The sequence below is a fragment of the Bos mutus genome, chromosome 12 (assembly GCF_027580195.1).
Source record: "Bos mutus isolate GX-2022 chromosome 12, NWIPB_WYAK_1.1, whole genome shotgun sequence".
Classification (NCBI taxonomy): domain Eukaryota; kingdom Metazoa; phylum Chordata; class Mammalia; order Artiodactyla; family Bovidae; genus Bos; species Bos mutus.
Window position 1 is genome coordinate 28,379,375 of NC_091628.1, and position 15,869 is coordinate 28,395,243.

A 15,869-nucleotide genomic window follows, 5' to 3' on the forward strand; every position below is an offset into this window, starting at 1 on the left:
AGTTAAATTCATTTACACATTCTCTACAAGACATACTTCTGCTTTAAGTTAGAGCCAACACAGTTATGTAGACCCAGAGGGCAGATTACATGGTTCCAAATTCCGGCGCTGCTGCTTACTGGCTCCTGACCCTGAACAAGTTCCAGTTATGAAACCCTCCGGGGCCTCAGTTTCCTGCTTTGTACCACAGGGATGATAATAGTATCTCCTTCATAGGACTGCTCAAGAGATTCAATGATCCAATTAAGTAATGTATGTAGAATAGTGTCTGGCACAGAGTTAAGTTCTGTGTTAGTCACTTTTATGCTTTCTGGGTTGAGAACTTATCATTTATGAATGTAGATTACTGTACAAAAGCTGAGGGCTTTGAAATACAATATTATTTATTGCCACAGCACTAAAAATCTCCATAGTAATATATCTGGGCAAATGCACATGAAAGTGCCAGGCAGTATGAATTTTAGGTGACACGCTACCTATATAACAATTTTACTAAAAGCCTTGACTATTTACTACGATGTTTAGATTATTATAAAAGGAAGGTTCTCAGGTTATAGCGTATAAATAGTAAACACGGAGTAAAGCAGGCAGCAAGAACACTTTTGCATGAATATCAAATCTGGCACAGAAAGCATCACTTGATGTTTCAGGATTATAAAACGGCCCGGCACTGTGTGATGGGCCGAGGGAGGACCCTGGTAGGTGCAGAGATGTGGATGTGCTGAGGAGGTAACAGTATGTAGGTTTGGTGATGCCTTCTGGAACACTTCTCCACATTTTCACAACCAGAAGGGTGGAAACAGGCTTTGATACAAAGAGGCAAAAGACACTGCCTGTAGACTGTCATCTGATATCGTTATTGGGTATTGTTCCCATAATTCCTTCTTAATCTGGCCAGAGTTGGTGTCTATGGCTAGCTCCAAGTAATGTAACTTCTCTATCCTTTCACTATTTCCACTCTTTTTGTGATGACATTCACTGTAACAAGATGAGGAAAAAAATTAGGAAAAACACTACTGAACCATCCTTTAATCACTCTCCTCTCATCAGCCTTAGATAATGACTGAACTAAAAATAAATTCAGCTTCTGCATTTCTAGATTCTAAAAAAAATACTGTATTGATGTAATAAAATATCACTATTTTAAAAATAATTTTTACTGTATGATAACCACAAATATTTATAATGGAAAAATCAATAGATCACATCACTGATGGGAAATTAGTGAAACCATAAAAAGTCAAACGTGACATTTTATTGGAGCTGCATGTTCTTTTAAAAAGCAAATATATTGACTAGTTCTTCTGAAAGATTGCTTATGAGGTATAATTTCCAATGACTTTGGCACTAAAGAGTCAAGAAAGATGTTATTTCTGCAACTCTTAATTAGAAGCATAAAAAGCTTCATGAACAGAATCAATAAAAGGTGTGGGAATTAATTACTTTCCATGAAATAAAACTATAAAGTATATTACTGCAAAAGTAATATATTTCTTTTTACTTAAATTTCTTGTTCTGAAAATTTTTGTTCTAGATATAAAATTTAACAAATGCAGATTTTCTTTATGAAGGAAAAGAAAGTGAAAGTGAAGTCGCTCAGTCGTGTCCTACTCTTTGTGACCCCATGGACAGTAGCCTGCACCAGGTTCCTCCCTCCATGAGATTTTCTAGGCAAGAGTACTGGAGTGGGTTGCCATTTCCTTTTCCAGGGAATCTTCCAGACCCAGGGATTGAACCCAGGTCTCCCACATTGTAGACAGACGCTTTACCGTCTGACGAAGTCTTTATGCTGCTGCTGCTGCTGCTAAGTCGCTTCAGTCGTATCTGACTCTGTGAGACCCCATATACGGCAGCCCACCAGGCTCCCCCGTTCCTGGGATTCTCCAGGCAAGAACACTGGAGTGGGTTGCCATTTCCTTCTCCAGTGCATGAAAGTAAAAAGTGAAAGTGAAGTCGTAGGATTAAAAACTTATGTGGCTTTATAGCAAGATAGTTTTAAGGAAAGCTTCCTGAGTGATCTCTGAAAATAATTGCTTCTTCCAGTTTTCGTATCATTTTATTTGTGTGAAGTCTGGAATACCATATCCATGTTTGTTTGTTTTTTTTAAGACTGACAGGAAGTGGGGATAATAATGAGAATGTACTGGATAGAAGATGCAACGGTGGGCAGACCAAAACCTGGACCAACTGGAGAACTAGCTGGCCCTTGCCTTGGTGTCTTTACCACCTTCCTCCCTGTCACTCCTGCTAGGGAAAAACTTTCTCCTTTGTTTCTCTGAAGGGAACAGTGTTACCTTAAGGGACTACTAAGCACCATTAATTCAGTTCAGTTCAGTAGCTCAGTTGTGTCCGATTCTTTGCGACCCCATGAACCGCAGCACGCCAGGCCTCCCTGTCCATCACCAACTCCCGGAGTCCAACCAAACTCATGTCCATTGAGTCAGTAATGCCATCCAACCATCTCATCCTCTGTCGTCCCTTTGTCCCCCTGCCCTCAATCTTTCCCAGCATCAGGGTCTTTTCAAATGAGTCAGCTCTTTGCATCAGGTGGCCAAAGGATTGGAATTTCAGCTTCAGCATCAGTCCTTCCAATGAACACCCAGGACTGATCTCCTTTAGGATGGACTGGTTGAATCTCTTGCAGTCCAAGGGACTCTCCAAGAGTTTGCGCCCAGCTTTCTTTATAGTCCAAATTTCACATCCGTACATGACTACTGGAAAAACCATAGCCTTGATTAGATGGACCTTTGTTGACAAAGTAATGTCTCTGCTTTTTAATATGCTGTCTAGGCTGGCCACAACTTTCCTTGCAAGGAGTAAGCGTCTTTTAATTTCATGGCTGCAATCACCATCTACAGTGATTTTGGAGCCCCCCAAAATAAAGTCAGCCACTGTTTCCACTCTTTCCCCATCTATTTGCCATGAAGTGATGGGACTGGATGCCATGATCTTAGTTTTCTGAATGTTGAGCTTTAAGCCAACTTTTTCACTCTCCTCTTTCACTTTCATCAAGAGGCTCTTTAGTTCATCTTTACTTTCTGCCATAAGGGTGGTGTCATCTGCATATCTGAGGTTATTGATATTTCTCTCCCAATCTTGATTCCAGCTTGTGCTTCTTCCAGCCCAGCGTTTCTCATGATGTACTCTGCATAGAAGTTAAATAAGCAGGGTGACAATATACAGCCTTGAAATACTCACTTTCCTATTTGGAACCAGTCTGTTGTTCCATGTCCAGTTCTAACTGTTGCTTCCTGACCTGCAGGAAGCAGGTCAGGTGGTCTGGTATTCCCATCTCTTTCAGAATTTTCCACAGTTTATTGTGATCCACACAGTCAAAATCTTTGGCATAGTCAATAAAGCAGAAATAGATGTTTTTCTGGAACTCTCTTGCTTTTTCAATGATCCAGAGGATGTTAGCAATTTGATCTCTGGTTCCTCTGCCTTTTCTAAAACCAGCTTGAACATCTAGAAGTTCCTGGTTCACGTATTGCTGATGTTTGGCTTGGAGAATTTTGAGCATTACTTCACTAGGGTGTGAGATGAGTGCAATTAATGGTAGTTTGAGCATTCTTTGGCATTGCCTTTCTTTGGGATTGGAAAGAAAACTGACCTTTTCCAGTCCTGTGGCCACTGCTGAGTTTTCCAAATTTGCTGACATACTGAATGCAGCACTTTCACAGCATCATCTTTTAGGATTTGAAATAGCTCAACTGGAATTCCATCACCTCCATTGACTTTGTTCATAGTGATGCTTCCTAAGGCCCACTTGACTTCACATTCCAAGCTCTCTGGCTCTAGGTGAGTGATCACACCATTGTGATTATCTGGGTCATGACAATCTTTTTTTGTACAGTTCTTCTACATATTCTTGCCACCTCTTCTTAATATCTTCTGCTTCTGTTAGGTCCATACCATTTTTGTCCTTTATTGAGCCCATCTTTACATGAAATGTTCCCTTGGTATCTCTTATTTTCTTGAAGAGATCTCTAGTCTTTCCCATTCTATTGTTTTCCTCTATTTGTTTGCATTGATCGCCATGGAAGGCTTTCTTATCTCTCCTTGCCATTCTCTGGAACTCCACATTCAAATGGGTATATCTTTCCTTTTCTCCTTTGCTTTTCACTTCTCTTCTTTTCACAGCTATTTGTAAGCACCATAAGGAAATATATATATTGTTTTCATATACAAAATGTCTCGTGTCATTTTGGGAGCAGGGCAGTCCAAGTCAGACACGCAGGACAAATAAACTGGGCCCTGGCTTATGATCTTTTGTAAACTGTCTATAATTTATTTTCAAATACTTTAGCATAAATAATATATCACTGTGTATATGTTAGTTTAAATCTGTATCATAAGGATGCTCTGTATCTTACTGAGGAATATATATTTTAGAGATGGTTAGCTAACATTTAAAAAAAAGGTTACATTCCAGAGTATGTACTTGAGCATTGTTAATTAGCATATTTGGTGTTAGAAATGAATTTTTGGTGATGAAATTACTGGTGTTTAAGATATTAAAAAGCAGAGATATTACTTTGCCAACAAAGGTCCATCTGGTCAAGGCTATGGTTTTTCCATTGGTCATGTATGGATGTGAGAGTTGGACTGTGAAGAAAGCTGAGCCCTGAAGAATTGATGCTTTTGAACTGTGGTGTTGGAGAAGACTCTTGAGAGTTCCTTGTACTGCAAGGAGATCCAACCAGTCCATCCTAAAGGAGATCAGTCTGTGGTGTTCATTGGAAGGACTGATGCTGAGGCTTAAACTCAATCCATTGGCCACCTCATGTGAAGAGTTGACTCATTGGAAAAGACCCTGATGCTGGGAGGGATTGGGGGCAGGAGGAGAAGGGGACAACAGAGGATGAAACAGCTGGATGGCATCACCAACTCAATGGACGTGAGTTTGAGTGAACTTTGGGTGTTGGTGATGGACAGGGAGGCCTGGCGTGCTGCAATTCATGGGGTCGCAAAGAATCGGACACAACTGAGCGACTGAACTGAAGATATATGTGTAACTTTACACATGGTTAAGTATGTTGAAATATAGGAACAGTCCTCACCCTCGCATTAACAAGGTATCCTTTGAACTGGTGTGAAGCTTTATTCTGAAAAAGTTTGTGTTCAGCCATTAATTTGGAGAGTTCCTGTTACTTGTCATCCATAAAGTAATAATTCACCTCTATTATATTGGTCTTAATGAAGTCTTCATGTAAGTTGTGTTGGTACATTTGTGTGTGTGTATGTGTGTGTGTGTGTGGTTGCACCTATGGGATCTGAGCTCCCCGACCAGGGAATGAACCAGACCCTCAGTTGTGAGAGTGCAGAGTCCACACCGCTGGAACACCAAGAAATTCCCTGTGTTGGCGCATTTAAGGACAAAGTTGGGACTTTGAGCTTACAAAATAGGTTTACAATTGTTATTATTTTGTTCTGTGGCAGTTTGCTAATAAATGTCTATATGTGTGTCAGAATTTAGTCTGAGATTCACTTTCTTTATAACTGGTAGTAAAGCTGTGTCAAGGAGACATATACAAATCTCCTCCATCTCCAGACATTGCTGGCTACTTTTGGCAGAAAAGAACTTCGTAATTGCAATAGGCAACCCTGGCATGGGTCCATTCCTAAGACTTATCTATCAGGATGGAGGAGGGGCAGGAATTCTCTGGTGGTCCTGCTGCTGCTGCTAAGTTGCTTCAGTCGTGTCCAATTCTGTGAGACCCCATAGACAGCAGCCCACCAGGCTCCCCTATCCCTGCAATTCTCCAGGCGAGAATACTGGAGTGGGTTGCCATTTCCTTCTCTGGTGGTCCAGTGGTTAAGAATTGATACCTTCACTGCTGTGATGCAAGTTCAATACCCAATTGGGGAGCTAAAATTGCACAAGCCTTTTGGTGTAACCAAAGAAAAGAGTGGGGGTAATAGAAGAGTGGCTGGAAGAAAGGATATGGACTTAAGGTATGGGCCTACATATAAAGGTACAACCAGATGAACCAGTGTAAATATCACCAGAGAGTGTTCAGAAACCAGGAGAAAACAATCCTATCAATTTTGAGTTTGTAACAGCCAGAGATGGAAAGGTTAAACATAGGAACATGAACAAAAAATGTGAGGAGAGCAAAATATGGTAAATTAAGGATGTTTAGAGAAAGACTGGGAGAGACTGGGAAAGTGGGACTCCTTATCTATTTTGTTTCTAATTTCTCCATCAGTTACTATATAAACCTGATTCAGATATAATAAAAGAATTACAAACCAACATCACTTACAAATACTTTACTGGAAAAATCCTAAGTAAAATATAGTGAACAATTCTAGTACTACATTAGAAAAGAATGTACTATGAACAAGTGGGTCATATTTGAAGGTATAGTTCAAATTAGGAAATATTAATATAATACCCTGTATTAATATGTCTTTTAGATGGACCGACAAAGGTCCATCTAGTCAAAGCTATGCTTTTTCTAATAGTCATGTATGGATGTGAGAGTTGGACTATAAGGAAAGCTGACTGCCAAAGAACTGATGCTTTTTAACTGTGGTGTTAGAGAAGAATCTTGAGGTCCCTTGGACTGCAAGGAGATCAAACCAGTCCGTCCTAAAGGAAATCAGTCCTGAATGTTCACTGAAACGACTGATGGTGAAACTCCAATACTTTGGCCACCTGATGAGAAGAACTGACTCATTGGAAGACTCGGATGCTGGGAAAGACACAAGGCGGGAGGAGAAGGGGACGACACAGGATGAGATGGTTGGATGGCATGACCGACTCAATGGACATGAGTTTGAGCAAGCTCTGGCAGTTGGTGATGGACAGGGAAGCCTGGCATGCTGCAGTCCATGGGGTTGCAAAGAGTTGGATGTGACTGAGTGACTGAATTGAACTGATATTAATATGTCTAGTTGATGAAAAAATGCTTTAACAAAATTCAACACTCAGTTGAATAAAAATACTAAAAAATACTAATAAAAGAACAATAATAATTAAAAACTTTTACATAGAAAAAAACCCCTAGGTACAGGAAAAAAAGACAAATTAGGAGAAAATATCACAAGAAATATGCTAGATATAGGGGCTTTCCAGGTGGTGCTAGTGTAATGGATCCGCCTGCCAAAGAAGGAGACGTAACAACACACTGGTTTGACCCCTGAATTGGGAAGATCCTCTGGAGGAGGGCATGGCAATAGACTCCAGTATTCTTGCCTGGAGAATCCCATGGACAGAGGAGCCTGGTGGGCTATATTCCATGGGATCACAAAGAGTCAGACACGACTGACGCAACTTAGCACACACACACATGCCAGATGTAAAGCTAATATCCTTTTTTCAGTTCAGTTCAGTTCAGTCGCTCAGTCATGTCCTACTCTTTGCGACCCCATGAACCGCAGCACGCCAGGCCTCCCTGTCCATCACCAACTCCCGGAGTTCACCCAAACCCATGTCCATCGAGTCAGCGATGCCATCCAACCATCTCATCCTCTGTCGTCCCTTTCTCCTCCTGCCCTCAATCTTTCCCAGCATCAGGGTCTTTTCAAATGAGTCAGCTCTTCACATCAGGTGGCCAAAGGATTGGAGTTTCAGCTTCAACATCAGTCCTTCCAATGAACACCCAGGACTGATCTCCTTTAGGATGGACTGGTTGGATCTCTTGCAGTCCAAGGGACTCTGAAGAGTCTTCTCCAATACCACAGTTCAAAAGCATCAAGTCTTCGGTGTTCAGCTTTCTTCACAGTCCAACTCTGACATCCATACATGACCACTGGAAAAATGGGACCTTTGTTGGCAAAGTAATGTCTCTGGTTTTTAATATGCTATCTAGGTTGGTCATAACTTTCCTTCCAAGGAGTAAGCATCTTTTAATTTCATGGCTGCAATCACCATCTGCAGTGATTTTGGAGCCCAAAAGAAGACCTCCGTAATTTGATGTAAAAATGATATCCAGAAGATACTGTTAGCTGAAAAAAAAATTGAAAATTGCATATATGGTATGTTCACTTTGGAGTAAGAAAAGAGAAATAAGAAAACATACATATGTCTGCTTATTTTTTGCAAAAAGAGACATAAGGAGGATACATCAGAAAACAAGAAAATTGTATATATATAAAAGGTTGTAGGAAAAAGTGTTTAAGAGAGAGGGAAGAGAGTGATATTTCTCTGAATATACCATTTTGGACGGTTTACACTTTGGGAAACATATTATTCTACATATTTCAAAAGTAAAATGAAATCATCAGTAACGGAAGGAAAAATAAACCAAAACTGGAAATAGAAAAAAAATAAACTCAGGTGTATTTCAAATAACATAAACCCATGGAAATGTAATAGGGTAGTGCAAGAGAAGTAATTCAAGTTATTTTTGTACCTAGTATTTTGACTTTCAACCCTCAATCTATAGAAGAAAAACTACAACCAAGGCTTGAACCCTTTTTAGTAGGTTTGCTTAGGTAAATATGTGAATTTAGCAATTTTGATGTGTAATGTAGGATTTTATGTGTAATGCAGGATTTTATGTGTAATGCAGGATTAGGAAAATGTGCTATGAGGAAACAAGGTTCTCACAGTTGAAGAAGGCAGACACAAATATGAAACGGGAATGGCAACAAAGAACACTGTAAAGCTACTATACATAGAATGGATAACAACAAGGTCTTACTATATAGCGCAGGAAACTATATTAAATATCCTGTGATAAACCATAATGGAAAAAAAATATAAAAAATGTATTATACATAAAACTGAATCTCTTTGCTATTTAGCAGAAATTAACACAACACTGTAAATCAGTTATACCTTAATAAAAAATTTTTAAGAGAACATTGTGGAATTATATTGGAATTTTAAGTATCAATATTTATGTTTTCTTAAATAAAAAAAAAAGAAATCTGTTGCCCTCTCCCCACCTTCTGTCTACTGAGATGACCTGAAAGCAGTAGTACTCTAGTATCAATAAGCACTCTTAGGGCCAAAGTCTTAGCTTCTAAATACCATTCTCCAAGGGGGAGGGGGGGCAGGGAAGAAACCAAGATTTGGAGAAATTTTTGATTCCAGATTATGAGTAATGAATGAAGCCTGGAAAATCCTGTGCCACAAGATAAGGAAGTACTCAATGTGTAGGTCAAAAGGAGCCACCCCAAAGCTGGGCAAACCTCAGGTAATTTGAGCATCAAAACAAATAAGGATGGGGATTTCCCTGGTGGTCCAGTGCTTAAGAATCCGCCTTTCAAGGCAGGGGATGATGGTTCAATCCCTGGTCAGGGAACTAAGATCCACATGCCAGAACTGAGTCCTAGCACCACAGTGAAGATCCAGTGTGAAAAAATAAATAAATAAGGAAAGGAGAGAAGAGACATGTCTCCTATGCAGGAGAATTCACAGTAAATTACTTAAATACTCTAATGAATGGAGAGCACTCCAGAAATGTGTGCTGTGCACAATAACTTCCTTCCAAGGAGTATGGCAGGGCAAGCAGGGGAAAAAGAGTAACTTTACAGTGAAGAAACCTGACCAACACTACTCTGTTGATCAACATATACAATCACAAACTATGTTGGTAGTATGTACACCTGCTATAATGTTATGAAAATGACACTTTACCTCTGTGGTCTCCCTCTCAAAAACCCATAATTTCAGTCTAATCATGAGAAAAGAATCATATAAGTTCTAATAGAAGAGCATCCTACAAGGTTCCTGACTAGTTTTCCTTATAATTGCCAAAGTCATCAAAACCAAGTGGAGTTTGAGAAACCGTCACAGTCAGGAGAGACTAAGGAGAGATGACAACTCCATGTAATACTGCATACTGGATGGAACCCTGGGACACAAAGGACATTAGTGCAAAACTAAGGAAAAACGATGGTCTGTCCTTGACGTCAGTATATCAATATTGGTTCATTAATTGTAATGATGTACTATAATACTGTAATACTATATATATATATATATATATACACACACACAAAACATAGATCAGATCAGATCAGATCAGATCAGTCGCTCAGTCGTGTCCGACTCTTTGCGACCCCATGAATCGCAGCACGCCAGGCCTCCCTGTCCATCACCAACTCCTGGAGTTCACTCAGACTCATGTCCATCGAGTCAGTGATGCCATCCAGCCATCTCATCCTCTGGCGTCCCCTTCTCCTCCTGCCCCCAATCCCTCCCAGCATCAGAGTCTTTTCCAATGAGTCAACTCTTCGCATGAGATGGCCAAAGTACTGGAGTATCAGCTTTAGCATGATTCCTTCCAAAGAAATCCCAGGGCTCATCTCCTTCAGAATGGACTGGTCGGATTTCCTTGCAGTCCAAGGGACTCTCAAGAGTCTTCTCCAACACCACAGTTCAAAAGCGTCAATTCTTCGGCGCTCAGCTTTCTTCACAGTCCAACACTCACATCCATACGTGACCACTGGAAAAACCATAGCCTTGACTAGACGGACCTTTGTTGGCAAAGTAATGTCTCTGCTTTTCAATATGCTATCTAGGTTGGTCATAACTCTTCTTCCAAGGAGTAAGCGTCTTTTAATTTCATGGCTGCAGTCACCATCTGCAGTGATTTTGGAGCCCAGAAAAATAAAGTCTGACACTGTTTCCACTGTTTCCCCATCTATTTCCCATGAAGTGGTGGGACCGGATGCCATGATCTTCGTTTTCTGAATGTTGAGCTTTAAGCCAACTTATTCACTCTCCTCTTTCACTTTCATCAAGAGGCTTTTTAGTTTAATTTGAATCTAATCACGAGGAAACATCATAAAGGTCGATGAGAGAATTTCTATTTGAGGATGAGTCTGTCGCTGTAAGGGGATGGATTGCTCTTGGTGAGCCCTCTCGGTCATAAGGCTGTTAAATACTCCAATGCAAACATTAGAGGCTGTGATTTTAACTATAATATTTATAAATTAAAACGCTATGGCAACGGGTTTACTTACATACGTATTTAAATACGTGTGACTACTACTACTACTAAGTCGCTTCAGTCGTGTCCGACTCTGCAACCCCACAGACGGCAGCCCACCAGGCTCCCCCGTCCCTGGGATTCTCCAGGCAAGAACACTGGAGTGGGTTGCCATTTCCTTCTCCAATGCATGAAAATGAAAAGTGAAAGTGAAGTCGCTCAGTTGTGTCCGACTCTTCGCGACCCCAGGGACTGCAGCCTACCAGGCTCCTCTGTCCATGCGATTTTCCAGGCAAGAGTACTGGAGTGGGTTGCTATTGCCTTCTCCGCAAAATACGTGTGAAGAGATAAGCAATTTCTCTGCAGGTGAAGGAGTGGGTCTAGAGAGAGTGGGGAGACGGTGGGAAGAGAAAAGGGGCCCTGAGCAGAGGACTGCCAATTGTTCGGTTTGTGGTTATTTCTAATCTAACAAACACTTACATAGCACTTACTTTTTACCAAGCCCTGTTCTAAGCGCTTTCCACAAGTTGACTTTTAACGAGAAGGCTCAGAAAATGGTCTTTAGTTCGCAAAACAAAATACAGCTATGACATTTTAAGTTATTTTATCACAAGTACTTTTATCTGTATATCAAGGCTCAGCTGCAGTGATTCTCTTCTTGGACAGAAAAACATGAACCTAGAAACGATAGAAAGCCTAGTTGGCGAGGTGAAATGTTAAGACCCTTTTGAAAAGTTTTTGAGTATCCCTAAAAGCCTTATTTTGAGGATAAGGAAATGGCAACCCACTCCAGTGTTTTTGCCTGGAGAATCCCATGGACAGAGAAGCCTGGTAGGCTGCAGTCCATGGGGTCGCACAGAGTCGGTCGGACACGACTGAAGCGACTTGGCAAAAGCCTTAAAGCATGTACTCAGAACAGTTTATGTATCTGCATATATTCAGAACAGCTTATGTATGTGTTTTGGATGTCAGGCACTCACAGTGTCTTTTCATTTAGGGGTGAACACCAGACCAGGTCGATGCCTATTTTAGCCGAAGTTGGTATTTCTAAACAACGTCCCGCCTCCAATCTAAGAACTACTTCCGGCCTTCGCTTTTTGTCCTCAGCGCGTATGTGAAGCAATGCATTCTGGGAGACGTTGAGATTTCCAGGCTGGGTGTGAATTCCGGACTTCGTTTCCCACAATGCCTTGGCGCGAATTCGTAATTCCTGCCGGGGTAACTGTGAGGTGGTCGCCATCTTGCGTACGGAGTGGCGGCTTGTTTCTCGGCTCCTGAGGTCCCGGCTTTCAGTCCCACCCGGTATCTGTTTGGGGAAGGTCTCTGCGGTTCTTTCACCTACTGTTTTGAGGTCAATGCAGAACTGTGGTATAAGGTGAGTAAACACACCATTTTAAGCGAGGTGGGGTTGTGGTGGGGAGGTTTTTCAGTTTCTTTCTTCTTCCTTAAGTGGCTTGGCTTCTCGCCGGCGCTTGACTGAACCCTTTAGGTTAGCTGTATACAGAAGCCGGGAGTGAACCTTTGGGTCTCGGAGCTCTTTGGAATTCCTAGATAGAACCTGAACGTGTCTCCTTTGGGACAGAAAAATTGGATGAAGCGCTTTTGCCCGGGCTGCCCTGTTTGGAGGTCAGGAGGCCTTAGGATTCAAGTTGTGTATAGGCCTCTCTCCTTTCTCTTCCCTGGGTCTTTTCTGCTGTTTATAATGAGGAAATGAGAAGCTGAGAAGTGGCCTAGGAGGGGCCTGTTTCTGGGAGATTGGCGTTCTCTTCAGGTGTATTTTCTTTCAGTCCCCTTGGGGCCGTCTTGTCCCACTCGTGTTTTTGCCCTTTCCTTTTGCTCTCGTGTTAGAGAAAGGAAGACCAGAGAGCGGGCGGAATGAAGTACTGACCAAAACAGGCTTTTGAATTGTACTGTTGAGGGTCCCCCAAAATTTTCAAGGGAAGCAGAGTTTATTTATCTACGAGATGGACGAACCATCTGGAAAAGATGAGGGCTTTGATTTGGGGAGTTGCCAGATTTCTAAACATCACATATTTCTGTCATTCTCAGGACAACTTAAGTTACTGTTTTTTTCTTTAAAATCAATGTAATACACACACTTGGGGACACTTTTACTCTCCTCGCAAGAATAGGGCCTATAAAGACTGACATTTCAGTTAATCTGACGTTTGATTGCTAACACTTGTGGTTGTGTGAGGTTTGCTAAGGACCTAGTGGTTTTAAACAGGAAGACATTTATGATACAGTTTATTACAACCAGTTTGGATCTTTGTCATTTTGGTTGGCACACTTACTGTCCTTTTTAGTACACGATTGTATATCTGTGTCATTGAAATGTGTATTACTGATTGAGCTTTCCAAGCTTGCTTTAGTTTTTGCTTAGGTTCTCGAATTCAGAAATACATGAGTTAGATTAAATAGGAGATATAACTTTCTTTAAAAAAGGATGTTTATTTACCTTCAGTGAAACTCCTGCTTTAAATCACAATGTCATAACAGTAGTACGGGATTATAAAATTACAACTTTAAAATTTTCGTGTTTTGTGAAAATGGTTTTTAAATGCTTATATCAAATTGTTTTCTTCTGTTGTTTCTGAGGAAATTTTTGTTTAGGTTTTTAAATTATTAGTTGTGTGATTTTCTCCTCAGATGCCTTATGGTGAAGTTGAAGCTAAATCCATGGGACATGAGGAAGAACTACTAAGTGAACCATGCTCCAAGAAATTGAAGTCTACTGAAGAGGCATATGTTTTCCCCTATCATGGTAGTGGTAATTTTTACAGAAAGCAAGAGAAAACTGGAAGTGATTGGACCCCTGTAACCATCACTAATGTTAGAGGACATAGTTATCTTCAGGAGGACAAAACCCAAACTACAGATTTGCTGAAACCTGAGCATGATGGGATGCCTAGCGACAGACCGGATGTTATTGAGTCTGTTGATTCACAAGTTGTACAGGATATACATCCTCCATTGGTATCCACAGATGATGAGATATATAGCACAAGTAAAGCATTTATAGGACCCATTTACAAACCCCCTGAGGAAAAAAAATGTAATGACGGGAGGAATCAAGCAGACACTATCAATGGTAGAGATGGCAAAAGAAAACAAAACAAACAGAAATTTAACTCCAAAAAATCAGAGATTGACAATGAATTGTTCCAGTTTTACAAAGAAATTGAAGAGCTTGAAAATGAAAAAGATGATTCAGAAAGTAGTTGTAAGGAACCCGAACCCTCTGAGAAACAACTCATTGCATATTATCAGAACCCTAATAATGATCTGTTAAAATCTGAAGAAGAAAAGAAAAAATATCTTAGTAATGGCCTTCAACCACATTGTGGTTATCAACAGTGGGTGGAGAATGAGCCAGGTAAATATCCTTGTAATGGACAAATGATACCTACATTTTGTGATGATTCATTTACTTCCTTCAGGCCTGAGTGGCAAGCAATGGATTCTTTTGTAGTACCACAAGACCCTCATCTTCCCAGTTTTAACTATCACTTAAATATTGAAAGATTCAGTGTTCCACCAAATCCACCATCAAATATTTTCCATTCCCAGGATGACTTTGAGATGCAGAATGGATATTTTATAAATAGTTGTCATGCTAACTGGGATTGTTTGACTTTTGATGAGAACAATGAATATACTGACTGCAGTAGTGATCATCCCTCTAGAAATGACTACAGTGTGCAAGATGGGTATGCGAGTAATGGTTTCTGTGAAACCAGTGAAAGATACTGGAAAGATCCTTCTGTGGAGGAGTGTAATGGAACAGACAGGTTTATAAACCAGCAGTTTGAAGAGGAAAAGTTACATAAATTGCAGAAGTTACTTATTCTTTTAAGAGGTTTGCCTGGTTCTGGGAAAACGACATTGTCTCGGTAAGTAAAGGATACCAAGTGAATACTTGGTAATTTATTGCTTTAAGATCATGATAGTTGTAATCAATGGCAAATGCTTTTATGTGTCTTGTAAAAAATCTTTAATTTGTTATACTTGAGAATGGCATATGATGGTAAATATTTTAAAAGATGTTTTCTGATAGAGGAAAGGAGAATTGACATATATATTCTTATTAAGATCCTGTTAAGGACTTTAAAAATAGATTCACCATGTGAAATAATGGCTGTGATGAAAGCAAATGCTATTTGAGAACTGTGCTGCCCTTCAAGTCAGCTATTCAAGAAGAGTTGGATTCATAGGTAGAAAACTTGAGCTTTGACTCAGTTATTTCAGTTTGTGACCTTGGACAGGTTTCGCCGTTAATGAATACTTATTTTTCTGGAATTATGAGTAGCAATGAGATAACCCAAGGAGAGGAATTTTGAACTTGTTTTAAGAACTGTGTCGTGTTTGTACCATTGTTGATGGAGGGAACCTGTTTGCAGTTTCTTTAAGAGTTTGAAGTGAGCAATATCTGAAATTAGTGAAGTTAGAACTGATGATGTTTTATTGTGTGGTGAAATGTTTCAAATTCCTGTCTTTGTTTACATTTTTAAAATATTGATGCAGTCAAACACATTTGTGCAGCTATGAAAAGCAATACAGATTCTTTGTAGTTTATATAGGATGATTTCGAGGTTTATGCTAGATAAGAGGGAAAAGAGTTTATTTGATGTCTGTGTGATGATAAAAAAGTCAAGGAACTATTTTGTAAATGGTTTATATTTATTTGCAAGACAGTCTAAAAAACTTACACAGTATTTCTTCAGAAGCAAGAAATTAGAGAAAGATTTAAGTTATATAGACATTTCAAGCTAGATTGTAAACTGTTATTTTGTGAATGAATTTTAAGTCTGCATTTTGATTCCTTTTTAGTGAAAATTTTGTAGAGAAAATGATATTTCAACCCTTCTTTAGAAAGGATAGAAATTAGGAATGAAGTCTTAAAAACATGAGCGTTCTTCTAGATTTGGAATATCAGAAAAGAGATGGTTGGAAATTGGATGAATGCATCTTCTGGTGAGG

At 40.0% G+C, this 15,869-nt stretch overlaps 1 protein-coding gene across 9 annotated transcripts in view; it reads left to right on the plus strand.

The window, feature by feature from the left end:
• The first annotated feature begins 12,117 nt into the window (after window positions 1-12,117).
• N4BP2L2 (NEDD4 binding protein 2 like 2) overlaps window positions 12,118-15,869 on the plus strand; it is a 67,011-nt gene continuing 63,259 nt past the window's right edge. For 4 of the 9 annotated variants that reach the window (XM_070380445.1, XM_070380446.1, XM_070380452.1 and 1 more), the window contains exons 1-2: window positions 12,130-12,264; window positions 13,539-14,782. In XM_070380445.1, coding sequence (XP_070236546.1) covers window positions 13,539-14,782 — 1,244 coding nt within the window. In that variant the 5' untranslated portion in view covers window positions 12,130-12,264. Of the gene's footprint in view, window positions 12,265-13,538; window positions 14,783-15,869 lie in introns of those variants that run through there. The other 5 variants (XM_005891009.3, XM_070380454.1, XM_070380447.1 and 2 more) reach the window with 4 other exon arrangements.